The sequence below is a fragment of the Diceros bicornis genome, chromosome 11 (genome assembly GCF_020826845.1).
Source record: "Diceros bicornis minor isolate mBicDic1 chromosome 11, mDicBic1.mat.cur, whole genome shotgun sequence".
Lineage (NCBI taxonomy): Eukaryota > Metazoa > Chordata > Mammalia > Perissodactyla > Rhinocerotidae > Diceros > Diceros bicornis.
The window spans coordinates 59,474,965-59,488,263 of record NC_080750.1 but is presented as its reverse complement, the minus strand read 5'-3'; the positions used below and the strand labels follow the sequence as shown (position 1 = coordinate 59,488,263).

Genomic DNA, 13,299 nt, shown 5'->3' with positions numbered 1-13,299 from the left:
TTCCAGTTGAAGGTATTATTGTAAACTTTGCACCCTGCTTTGGGCAATATCTGATAATCAATAGTATTTTGCCAGGGTCAGCAGAGAGTTTGCTGCTATGCTATTAGATGAAAATGAAGATACTCGCCTCTGTTCAATGAGAGGAACCATTACGTAGAGATCAAACGGTTGACAGTGAATTCTAGAATGTTGATAGATATGACTTGGGTGAATAGATAACTTTATGTTTCTGCATTCTCTGTAGTTAAGCATAAATGGAGCATTTTAATCCCTAGTGACACTGGGTAATTTATTTATTTATTTTTAAAAATGCTTTTGTCTTTCTGTATTTTTAAATTTTATTTATTTATTTTTTTCCCCCAAAGCCCCAGCAGACAGCCGTATGTCATAGCTGCACATCCTTCCAGTCGCTGCACGTGGGACGCGGCCTCAGCATGGCCAGAGAGGCGGTGCATCGGTGCGCGCCCGGGATCCGAACCCGGGCCACCAGCAGCGGAGTGCACGCACTTAACCGCTAAGCCACGGGGCCGGCCCTGGGTAATTTATTTAATCTGTAAAACTTAAATTTAATCTAAAATCTTTAAAACTTTATCTCAATTTCTTCATTTGTAGAATGGAATAATACCCACTTCTTAGAGTTGTGATGTTATATTAGATAATGCATATAAAGCATTTAGATCAGCAGCTGGCACATATAGTTACTAAGTGAATGTAGTAAATTCTATTTCTGTCATTATTACTACTCTTATTATTACCTTCTACATACACACTGTGACAAGTGAACAGCTATTACTATAACAGAGGAACCCAAAAGACATTGGTAAATTCAAGGTTTAAAACAAGGTATCTATTAAAACGTTAAGAAAAAAAGTACCTTAGATGTGAAATTAGATGTGTTTGAATGATGGTGAAAAAAAGCTCTAAATTAATAAATAGTATTTCAAGGTTTATGTCAGCATAGTGAGATGAAAAGTTCTAAATGTCCTGAAGCCTGCAATCATGTTTCCTGAATTTTTCTTTGGGGATATTTATTTTATGACACTTTGAGGACATATAACGTTTCTGTTAACACATTGAATATAGCTGTCACAGTTTTATAAAAATCAGTTTTATGATTTTTTTATGCATAAATTCAAAATGTTTAGCTGGATTCTAAGTTTGACTTTTATTATATTCAGGATACTTTTTTTTTTCTTTAGCAAGAATTGGTTTGATTTTATAATGGAAGTACTTAGGAAAAGCAGATTTATTTAATAAGACTTTCCTGTATGATAAATCTTATAAGAATAGATCTATCTTCTTTATAAATAATAACAACAATAAGAAAAGAAAAAAATGAATTTTTTTCTTTATAATTCTTCTTTTTCAAGAAAACATCTTAGGGGTTCAAAGTACAACATTTGCACAGTTTACTTTGCTTTGTTTGTCTGGTCTTTACGTGTTGTGGTAAATTTTTTAAATTTATAAACCCCGAAATTTGATATTCTATCATATATGTGTGTATATCATATGTGAGTATTTATATATACATATATATGTAATAAAGTATATAATTTTAGTGAGTACTTATGGTCAAAGCAAGTAGAGACTTGGACAATTGCAGATTTAAAAACTTGCCTCTTTTGTAATTATATGAAGAATGGCTTTAATTTCTCATTAATATTTTTAAATTACTCTTTTGTTATTGAAATTATGGAACAACTGGTTATAATCAAAATGTGAACTACTACTTCTAGAACACATACAAAGGGGAAAAGCTCCAATAACTCAATTTATTTCCTCGTAATTCTTCAATCTATGTGTTCTAAGTGCTTTAGAAGGAATGCACTGGTCAGTGGAGCAGTACATCTGCTGGCACAGCAAGTTGCCTGCCTGCAGATGGGATTTTGAATTATTTCTATTATGCAATTCTTTGATGGCATGGTCACATCTCACTGAAACATCAGACAGAAGTAGCTTCTCTCATCTAAAAGCTGACTTGGGAAGGTGACATGTCTATTTTTGTTGTCATCTCACAACATAGGTCACAAAACAAAATGATGATATTCTATCAGAATTGTCAAAATTATGTAGTCATAGTGTGAAGAGGGTCTTGGAGACTTACCTTAAAAGAGATTTCATACTGTTCTCCTCCCCAGATTTCTAAACCTGGATCATAGCCACCCAACTCCCAAAACCATTTTCGATCCACAGCAAAGAGACCTCCAGCCATAACAGGAGACCTGTGAAATAGATAAAATAATCTTTAAAGGACTGTGAACATTAGGGACAATGACATTTTGCTTGGGGGAAAAAATGCAAATTTTAAGATATGTTTCAGTGGTCAACTGTAGGGAGATTTTCAGCACCGGTTTTCTGTAAGTGGATATAGAGTTTTCATTGGGTCTCTGATTGCTCCTGGAATCCTCAGGAGCTTTCAAGTTCAGGTTCTAATGCAACAAATGCCCTGTAGAGCCACATTTGCTCCATATGTTTATCATTAGAGAGAAATATGCGACTATTAGTGACTGCTACATTGAGAAATATCACTCAATTTTATAGCTCTCCCTCAAAGTCAAAGTGATCTTGATTAGTATCAGAGAGATAAAAATATAGAAAATTCTGTTACAGAAAATATCTTTGATTTAATCTCTCAGTACGTATTCACCAAGCATCTATGTTTACAAGTCACGTCCATTTTACAGACTATCAGATGATCAGTTAGAATAAAATACATAAACCTGAATTTGTTTAAGTGTATTATGTATTTCAGAGACTTTGCATGTTAAGATGGTACTTGGCCTAATTACTTCAGTTTAAGAATTTTTTTAATGTGTAGACTCTATGTAAATGGAAAGATTACAACATAGGAAGAGGGATTTACTTGTCTCCCTAGGAAAGCAAGCAGGATTCAAAAAATAACATAAAGAATCGCATGCAATTTTTTATTTTGTTTGAAATAAAAATCCTAGAACCAGATGTACCTTACTTTATCCCTCTCTCTGGCAGCCTAATATTTTTCCATTTTCCACACACTGAATTTCAGAGTGGAATTACAACTGTAGCTGGAACAAATTAGAACTGTAACATCTATTGAGTGAAGTTCACCAATGAACACATTACTGCAGTGTAACCTTTGCTTCTGCAGGGTTTGGGCATAAGTGATCAGAAATTCTCAATCCTATTCAATCTGAACCACAAATAGAAAGATTTTAAGTCATACAGATATATTCTCATTTGATTCTGTAAAACATGGGACCAAAGCATCAAAATTTATACTGTGCAGAATGAACCTCAAAACTAGACTATCATAGACAGAGAATTATTATAGATATTGAGCAAGAGAATGTCCTATATTGATTTTTTATTGTAAATAATTTGTTGGAAACACAATATCTTGTTTTCTTAATGAATTTATTAAAAAACAAACCGTGTAGTGTATTTCAGGTTAATTTTAGACACAATAAAATAAATTCAAATGAATCTTCTTTACCTCCATGGATGTTTTTACCAAGCCTCAAATAAATTAGTGTCTCCTATCTTGATTAGTGTGAATGACTAGTAAGAAACAAACCTTTTATTTATTCATTTACTCATATTTGTCCATGAATATTTTAAACAGCTTAATTGAAGTATAGTTGATACAATGAATTGCACGTATTTTAAGTGTACAATTTAGTAAGTTTCGACTTATGTGTACCCTTATGCAGTGATCACCACATTCAAGAAAATGAACATATCTATCATCCCCAAGTTTCCTCATTGTAATTCCTCCCTCCTGACCCTCTCCTCGTGCCCTTTCTCCGGGCAACCACAGATGTGCTTTGTGTCACTATAGATTAGTTTGCATTTTTCTAGAATTTTATGTAAATAGAATCATACGTATATACTCTTTTTTGGGGGGTCTGGCTTCTTTCATTCACTATAATTTTTTTTAAGATTCGTCTATGTCATAGTATGTATTAAAAGTTCAACTAGATAATACATTTACATGTTTATAAAAAATCCTTGCTCCTACTTCTATCCCCTGCCACTCTATTTCTATCATCATAAACAACCGTTATTATTTCTTGGGCATCCTTCCAGGGCTATTATATGCTCATATAAGCAAATACAAATATATCTTCTTTTTCTTCACAAATGATTGTATGCTACACACAGCGTTCCTTACCTAATTTTTAAAATTTTCCTATTTTTTTAAACTACCCAATTTATTTTAATGATCATACCATATTGAAAAGAGCTTCTCTGTCCTTTTTTTGTGAGGAAGATCGGCCCTGAGCTAACATCTGCAAATCCTCCTCTTTTTGCTGAGGAAGACTGGCCTTGGGCTAACATCCCTGCCCATCTTCCTCCACTTTATATGGGACGCCGCCACAGCATGGCTTGACAAGCGGTGCGTCAGTGCACTCCCCGGATCCGAACCAGCGAACCCAGGGCTGCCGCAGCGGAGCGCGCGCACTTTAACCGCTTGTGCCGCCGGGCCGGCCCCTCTTTGTTCTTTTTTTAACATCTGCTCATTAGTCCGTTATGCATATATATGTGTGTGTATTTTTGGCAAACATTTAGATTGTTTTCAATATTTTGCTATTTCAAAATTGCTACAATGAATAACTTTGTACATACATCATTTCTACATGTGTGTGAGTATGTCTTTAGGATAAATTCTTATAATTTGATATGGTGGTCTGTTGTAAAGAATATAAGTGTGAAAATTGATTCATTTTTCCACTTTTGGAAGTTAAATGTTCATTGTAAATTGTGTCCTAACCTGAAACTTCAGTTCATGTTTCATACCAATCCAAGCCCATTGATTTAGGGCTTGATAAAATAAAAGGAGAGTTAGATAAAAGTAGCAGTCCTACTGAGAAATTACAGATCTATCACAAAATATTATTATACTTCAGTCTACAGATAAAAATTGCTAAGGGCTTGTCATTATTATGAAAAATATTTGGAGAGGAATTTGTTGATAAGTTTCACAAGGTAAATGATTAAAAAAAAAAACACAGCAAATGAAAAAAAAATAGGGGTAAAGAATGGACTTGAGGCTAAGGAGGAAGGTGTACAGAGGCCCTGTGTTGGGAAGGAGAATAATAACAAGAAAAGGAAGAAGGCCAGTCCTGCTGAAGCCAGAGCATAAGGGGAGCATACATGCAAAGTGCCCAGTGTAGTGTCCTCACAGAGCTGGTGTCACACATTCCTACGGGCACAGGAAATAGGCAACGTCAATGTAATACAATTATTGATAAATATCAGTATTTGTTCTTTCCCTTTGATTGCTACCACTCTTCTCATTTCAAGAAGAGAGCGAGTCAGAACATCAGCCTCAGTGATTTTTGTGGCTTGGCAAGAAGAAGCTGCTAAAATGGGAGATAAATAGAAGAAGCTAAAACGGAAGCTGCTACTTCTGTTTTTAAGGGAGCCTAAGCAGCCTGAAGAGATCATGCAAGATGTCCCATAGAGGGAAGAGAAAGAGGGAGAAGCTGTCAAGTCCTGAGGTGATGGAGGTCCCCACCCTGGACCATGGAGGTGCCCTTGGAAGATGGCAAGACCTCCTGTGTGGACCACATAGGGAGGATATACCCCATGCACTGGGACTCTTGGCCTTGACAAACTCTATTTTGCAGGTAATTGGGAGAACTGCTGGATTTGAAATCAAGTGGCTTAGGCAGTAGGGGTCTTAGTGGCAACCATTGTGAACCGAAGACTATGATCACAAGGACAATTTTGATAATTTGGTGTAATTATTAGATTCTAGAACCATTGCCCTCTCTGAGAAGGGAGAACTTCCCTGATAGGAGAGACTTAACTTCCTATTACTTTTGTGAAAGGAACTCAGAGTTGGATTTAAGTGGCTCTGAAGAAAATTTAATATTGTGATATATCACGTACACCTGAGTTTGTGGATTGAAATTCATAATCTACTACACAAATATGAGTTAACTATCGTGCAATGTTGCACTGAAGTCAAGAGAAGGATGACTGTATCCTCATATATTAAAGGTAAAAAATTTTAACATGTCACATTATTTTCTCCTTAGAGCAAATGAAGAAGAGCAGTTTATTATTTTCAGCACATTCTTCTGCTCTCTGTTTTCCATTTTAAATATAATACCAATTGCTAGAAACTGTCCCCACTGGTCCTGTTTCCCACAATCTCTCATTTGTTTATCTTCACATTGTCTTACAAATTATTCTTATTGGTTTTGTTCCCCTGGGAATGTTAACACAATGTAGACATGTTTTAACATGGCCCTGTGTCCATGTAACTTTTAACATATTGATATACTTTATGAGTATTGCTTGTAATATCACAAATCAGGTTTTAAGTTTTGCTATTATAAACACCTGTCATCATTGGGACGCCTTTTAAAATTAATATAACCATGAAGTCATATGTTCCTATTGAAGATTCTTTATTCTTCAGGCCATAGAAGTGTAACATTTTTGAAAACTTAATGAAAATCAATTTTGTATTTTATATTAAGGCTATTGAACCAGGTAATAAATATGCTTTCCTTTTTACTTATGGTAGACTAGTTTACTTTTCTATATCAATTTTTATGTTCCAAACTTTGCTGACTTTAAATTCATGAGGCTATAATGTAAAAGTGTAATGGAACCATTCTTTATTTGGTACCAGTGAAAAACTCTTCATGTTCTCATTTGCAAACGCATTTTTTAAAGTGTGTAATTGGTTGTCTTCGCTAAACCAAGATGTAGTTCTCAATTCTTGTAGCCTCGCCTGTGGTTCCCACAGCGTTCCAAGCAGTTGCTGATCTTTCTAATACTCTTTGTTTCACATTTTGACCCTTTTCCCCATACATGAAAAAAATGGTGGAGTTTTAATAAGAAAACTTTCTCCAGGATATTTTTGCCTACTTTCTCCTATTTTCAGACTGAAAGTGTTATTCCAAATTTTAATACATCTTGTGTGTTCTTTGGGGGTCAGAATAAAAAAAAAATCATACTAAAAGATGAATATACATAAAAATTTATTTTAAAAATTTACTAACAATTAAAACTTAGGTCCAGAAATCTAAAGGAAACCTTCAATTTGGCCTCTTAGAAAATAAATTGGATCTCAATTTCCATTCATTTTAGTGGCTACAGTAAGAATTCTGGACATGTGGGTTGCGATGTGAATTTGATCAGAAATGAAATGGCGCGATTTCCCTCAGGACTTAATTAAGCCAAGTCAATCAACATAGAGAGGAACCACATAATTTTCAATTATGTAACTAGAAATTTTTAGTTGGCCTGTGATTCAGAACAGTTACAGCTAAAATGTAATTATTTTCAACTAGAATTCAATTGTTGGGTAAAATGATATTGTAGATTAAAACAATATTTTTTCTAACAATTTTGTTCTTTTAAGTATTAAATCATTAACTAGACTTTTGAAAAGAGTGGCTAAATGACTACTGATAAATTCATTTGTATCACTTATCTTTAAAAATTACTTTTTTGGTATAATTTTCTTACCTTTTATTGTGTAATGAAGACTATAGGGATAAGGGAGGAATGGTACTTTTCTGTTATGCAAGGAGGTGGTCACTCTGGGGCAAAGAATGAAGTAGATGCTGGGCTGGGAGAAAGAGGCCCTCTTTGGAAGGCCAGGATGCAGAAGTGGAGGAAAATTGGATTCCAATCACAGCAGGCTATCCTTTCTCCTGACTCATCCACCTTGGGACTATGGATGTACAATGGGAGAAATGGCTTTGATAATGTGTAAACTGAAAGAATTGTGTAAGTAAAGAGGTTTAAGACTGAATGCCTAGGCCTATGCTTAGAGCCAGCAGAGCTGAGTAAGCTGAGGCTGCCTCTCTCTGCTCTCTGCTGTCTGAGGAAGTCCTACTGGACAAGTGACTGGCATCTATGCCTCAACATCAGCGCCCTTCTTACCTCTTCCACTAGGCTGCACCAGATGGCTGGACTTAAAAAAATTCTTTTTAAAGTAGGAACAAGTCGTGGCAGCAGCAAAAACAACAACAGAGATTTTCTACTTTTCTTCTACGAGGCAATGGTTACTTGGACTGTATCCTAAAAATGAGGGGTTCTTTGACTTACCAAGTAGAAGATGGACTCTAAAGGTAATGCAATGAACAAAATGGGGACCTCAAATTTGTTAAATTTGAATATTAAATGGCATATGACCTTATCCTAGATTGTAACAATAATGGTGCCAGTGAATTGTGGCTTTTTGTACCCGTGCCCTTGTATGTTCCACTCCCACATTGGCTTACTTGGCCATGTGACTTGATTTAGCTAACATCAACAAATCCGGTGCAAGCAGAGGCCTTGCCCTTTGAAGCTTGCACTCTCTCCTACTTCTTCTAGAACCCTGCTACTATGTGAAGAAGGCTGGGCTACCCTCTGGAGACACATGGCCCAGCTGACAATCAGCAGTGACTACTAGATATATAAGTGAGGCTATCTTAGACCATCGAGCTCCAGGTGAGCCACCGGATAATTACTGCCACGTAAGTGACCCCAGGCATAGGGTGACCAGTTGTCTTGTTTGGCTTGAGACTGATTGACTTCCTGGAATGGTGGTCTTTCAGTGCTAAAACGGGGAAAGTCCCAGGCAAACCAAGATGAGTTGTTCAACCTACTTAGGTGAGACCAGGAGAAGAACCATTCAGTGGAGCTTAGTCTAAACTTCTGACTCTCAGAACTGTGAGCCAACAAAATAGTTGCTGTTTTAAGCCACTAAATTCTGGGATGGTTTGTTATGCACCCACAGACAGCTGGTAACAGATTGCATTTTGAATTCCAAGCTCTTAAATAGGACGTATTAGCAATTCCATTATGTCACTGGTAAATGATAATAATCCTTGATAGAGACAGGATTTTGGTTTGTTTTCTAATTTCTAAGGTATAACACAGGCTTACTTTTTTTAGGCTTATTTTTTAAAAATTATCTCCACTAGCACCCTAGGGTATATTGCAATGCATAACTGAGTTTCAGAGCTGCTTGTTATGAAAGTGAAAGCCTTTCCTTAAAAATAAAAAAAAAAGCTTTTTATTTTTCTAGATTTACAAATGCAAATGTTAATGTTTAGAAAAGGGTTAGTAGAAAAGGAATAAGGGCCAACTAGTTATCTGAAAGCAGGTGGCAGAATTATGACTTGTCAGCTTTTTGGATAAAATCAGGAGAAAAACAAAATTATAAATCATAGTGTAAATTTTGTGCCATGATTTATAATTTTGTTTTTATCAGAAACATGAATGCATATAATACTATGTAGTGGTTTTGAAGGTTTTATAAGATTGGATATGCTTTTTGCTGCTTACTTCATATTTAGAATGGTAGACTTCCCTCTGGAAGGATATAAAGAGCTGATGGAAGAAGAAATCTTGTATATGTCAGTACAAATTATGTAGGGCATTAAACCAGACTATAGCCGTAAAAATCACGTGATGGCCTTGGTTTGATGTTCCAGTTAAGTTGGTGGTTCCGAAGTTGTTCAGAATACTGTCACCTCCACATCTTCAGTGGTTTGCACCGATCTAACAGGCGATGAAATCGACAACTCTGGATGTCAAAAGGCTACATATAACTGTCTTAGCGGGTATAGCAGGAGAATGGATAAAATGTGCTAAATATTCTTTCAGTCTTGGTCTTCTGTTATGTGACCAAGATGCTGTGTCCCTCAGTTACTCTTTTGTGGCCTGAAATGGTGTGTGTGTGTGTGTGTGTGTGTGTGTGTGCTTATGTATGTGCAAGGGGAAGACCTACCAAGAATGGGCACCAGAGTGATTGGTTCGAAAATACCTTGCCTCACTCCTACAGTGAGTGGATGGATGGATTTGTCTGTGTGGACAGAGCCAATATTTCCTGGTTGTCCTGCTCTTTAAATGGGTATATTCTAAACAATATACTGGGGCCACCCACACCCCACTCCTCAAAATGCAGAACATACCTGGTCTCCTCCAGTGAAATCTCTTCAAAGGTGTCTGGGGACATATAAAGTGCAAATGTGATGGCTTCCTTTCTTAAGTCACTTCTTGTCCGTTTCTCTTTTTGAGCAATGTGAGGGATTGGACCCTTGGCTCAAAGTAGTTTGGGATTTTTTGTGTGTGTGTGTGTTCTAAAATTATGTCCCAGTATAATTACCCTGCAATTCTTATTGGATTCATTCATTTCTAATTTCTAAATGGGCACAGGTTTTAATCACGGCTTCATATTACACATCAGGATAATGACCATGGTGATTTGTTTCAATTATTAATCCTCTCCTTATGCGCTCTAAACAGTGCAAACTCTCTCTGCCTGAAGGGACAGATGAGGCCACATTAACACTAATAGTCAGATTATGGTGGTCTTTCACATAGTCTTTGGGTTCATCAGCCTGCCATCAGAAGGTCCATCAGTCTCTCGCTGTCTGGGAGTCTCTACGGATGTCAACTGTGTGTTTAGGAGCAAGTCTGCTTGCGCTTTTCTACTCCAGCCCACTAAGTCACTTTGCTGTTGTGCCTGTGGCCAGCCCCCTCTGTGAGAAATCTGCTCCACTGGCCGTGGTCATGCTCTGCTGGTGGTTCCCTTCAGTGAGGCTGCGGGGGGAGGTTGCCCTGGGACCTCGGCTGTATGCCATGTATCCGATCCTGTGCTTGAGCTCCAAAGCCGCACTGCTCAAGCTCAGAGTTTCACAGTCTTTTGCCAACACAACTCTTTTTGCTTCTGAAATTAACCTGGCTCTCCGTAGGGGCCACCAACTTGTCTCTCAGGCCAGACAGTGGGCCGATGCCAACCTATCACCTGGAGGTTTTCTTTATTGCCTTAATTTTGCTTCTCTCAGTTTCTTGCACCAAACTCTTCTGCTCTGGTCTGAATGTTTGTGTCCCCTACAAAATTCTTATGTTGAAACCTAACCCCCAAGGTGATGGTGTGAGGAGGTGGAGCATTTGGGAGGTGCTTAGGTCATGAGGGCAGAGCCTTCATGAATGGGATTAGTGCCCTTAGAAAAGAGGCTCCATAGAGCTCCCTTGCCTCTTCCACCATGTAAAGATACAGTGAGAAGTCTGCCTCCCGGAAGAGGGCCCTACCTGACCATACGAGCACTGTGATCTCAGACTTCCAGCCTCCAGAGCTGTGAGAAATAAATTTCTGTTGTTTATAAGACACCCAGTCTGGTGTTTTGTTATAGCAGACCAAACAGACCAAGACATCTTCCATCATTCCCCCTTCTTTAGCTTAAAAAAAAAAACCCGCCAGCCCCACATCTGTTGTATTGCCAGCCGACCAGAACAGTCAGTCTCTGAATCTCAGTTTGGGCTCAGCAAAGGCATCTTGCCTCTCTAACATAAAACACAGATCAGATTCCATAACTTTATCAGGATGGAGATAATAGCCAAAGCCCTCTTGCTTTCCCCCTTATTTGTCTACCAACATGAGCTTCATCCCCTTCTAAGATCCATATTTTGACATAGATGTACTTTCAGGCCCTTACACAACGTTGATGAATGCACATCACTTAAGTTCCTCATCTCATCTCTATTCTCATCTATCAGGTTCCATACTCCCTTACACTCTGCCATTCACCCCTGGAATAATCCTCCCTCATTGCTCTCCCCCTCCCTCATCCAGGCTCTTACCACTCCTGTCAACACTGCCATCAAAAGGAACACAGTAATAATGTGAAATGGCAGAGGAAATAATTTATTTCATCGGTAATGGAGACTGTTCAGAGCTAAAAATCCCAAGTGCAGAGCAGGGAGCCTTTCTTACTGGATACGAATATAACTTTTCATTCAAGGTATAAATGCTAGTTATTAAAATCCAAGCATGGATGAAACCACAGGAAAGCTTGTTTTATGCTTCATTTATTTAATAAACATTCAACAGTTTCTTCTTATGAAAATATTACCCCTTCATCCAGAAGGAATGCCAAATATGCTTTTTCTCTTTGGCACTGATTGCAACTCAAAGGCAATTTTTGTCTCATTTCCTAGCATTTTACATCAAGCTGGAATTGACTGTAACTGGCATGGAATTTTTAATACCTTTTATTAAACTTTTACCTTTAATAAATTCACACTCTTTTATCTATACCTTGCTTAACGACAAACAAAACAAAACAGAGCAAAAGAAAACAGGGACTGAGAAAAAAAGGTGTTAAAAAGGTTATAACTATAATTTATAAAAAATCTGGATAAAGGCATCATCTTACTTGCCCCTCTAGATCAAGCCTATCTACAAAGAAGTTTCATCTAGCTATATATGGCAGGAGAGAAAAAGAACACCCTTGCTGTGCTCTCTGTATCCATCTCTGTCTCCCTCACATTCTATGGCAGTTTCCAAACATGTTCATGAATTCTCAGACCCTCTTCCCGTTGAGAAGTGGGGTCTATCTCCCTGTCCTTGAATCTGGATGGGACTATGACTGCTCTGAACCTCGGAGTATGGCAGAATTGACACCCTGTGACTTCCAAGACAGTTGATGAGAGACCTCATGGCTTCTATCCTGTTTGTTGGAATATTTGGTCTTGGAGCTGTGAGCTACCACGGAATTCAGCCAGTGCTGTAGCCACCAGGCTGAGAAGAAGCCCAGGCCACCTAGAGAAGCCATGTGGAGGCACTTTGATCCCTTTCCTGCTTAAGCAAGTTTGAAATGTACTTTGGTCTTGATACTCTCTTTCCTAACTTCGCATGTGTTTTTTTTTTTTTTTTTTTTTAGAATAGATCTTTAAAAACTTTATGCTCATTTCCCAAATTAATAAATAATTTTTCAAATAACAAAAGAGAAGTTAATCCTTAGCACCAAATCTATGCCACATTATCTATTCCTGTGTAATAAGCCACCTTAAAACTTAGTGATGTAAAGCATGCAATATTTGAACCATACTTACACTACAAAATTATTTGTTGTTTATCTGAAATTTGAATTTAATCAAGCATTCCGTATTTTATCTGGCCATCCTAGGATACAGAGAGATTCTTTCTTCCAGTGTTCTTATGTCAATACCAGAAAAGGGATTTGATTGGCTTTGCTTGGGCCAAGCATCTACCCGGTGCATAGACTGAGATGGGACATAACCCACCTCTGTGGCCAGTGCAGCAGGTTTTATACCAGAAGAAGGGCGTATGGAAAAACTTTCCGGGTTGCCACAATCTGCCACATACTCACTACTGTTTTACTCTTACCTTGATCACTAGAAGAACAAAGACACAGAACCGTGGGCTTAGGTAGCTATTGGACTTATTGACTAAATCCTTCATAATTCTAGAGGATGAAGACAATTATCTATCTTGGCTTTTGGTAGAATCAATTTTATAGGACGTTGTTTTGGTTCAGGCTGCTAGAACAAAGTACT

General features: G+C 37.5%; 1 protein-coding gene across 1 annotated transcript in view; it reads right to left on the bottom strand.

Annotated features, from left to right (window-relative positions):
- The window catches only part of LOC131411475 (polypeptide N-acetylgalactosaminyltransferase-like 6), a 480,632-nt gene that overhangs the window by 116,435 nt on the left and 350,898 nt on the right, over positions 1 to 13,299 (bottom strand). The window contains exon 4 of the mRNA XM_058550354.1: positions 2,105 to 2,222. Coding sequence (XP_058406337.1) covers positions 2,105 to 2,222 — 118 coding nt within the window. The remainder of the gene's footprint in view (positions 1 to 2,104; positions 2,223 to 13,299) is intronic.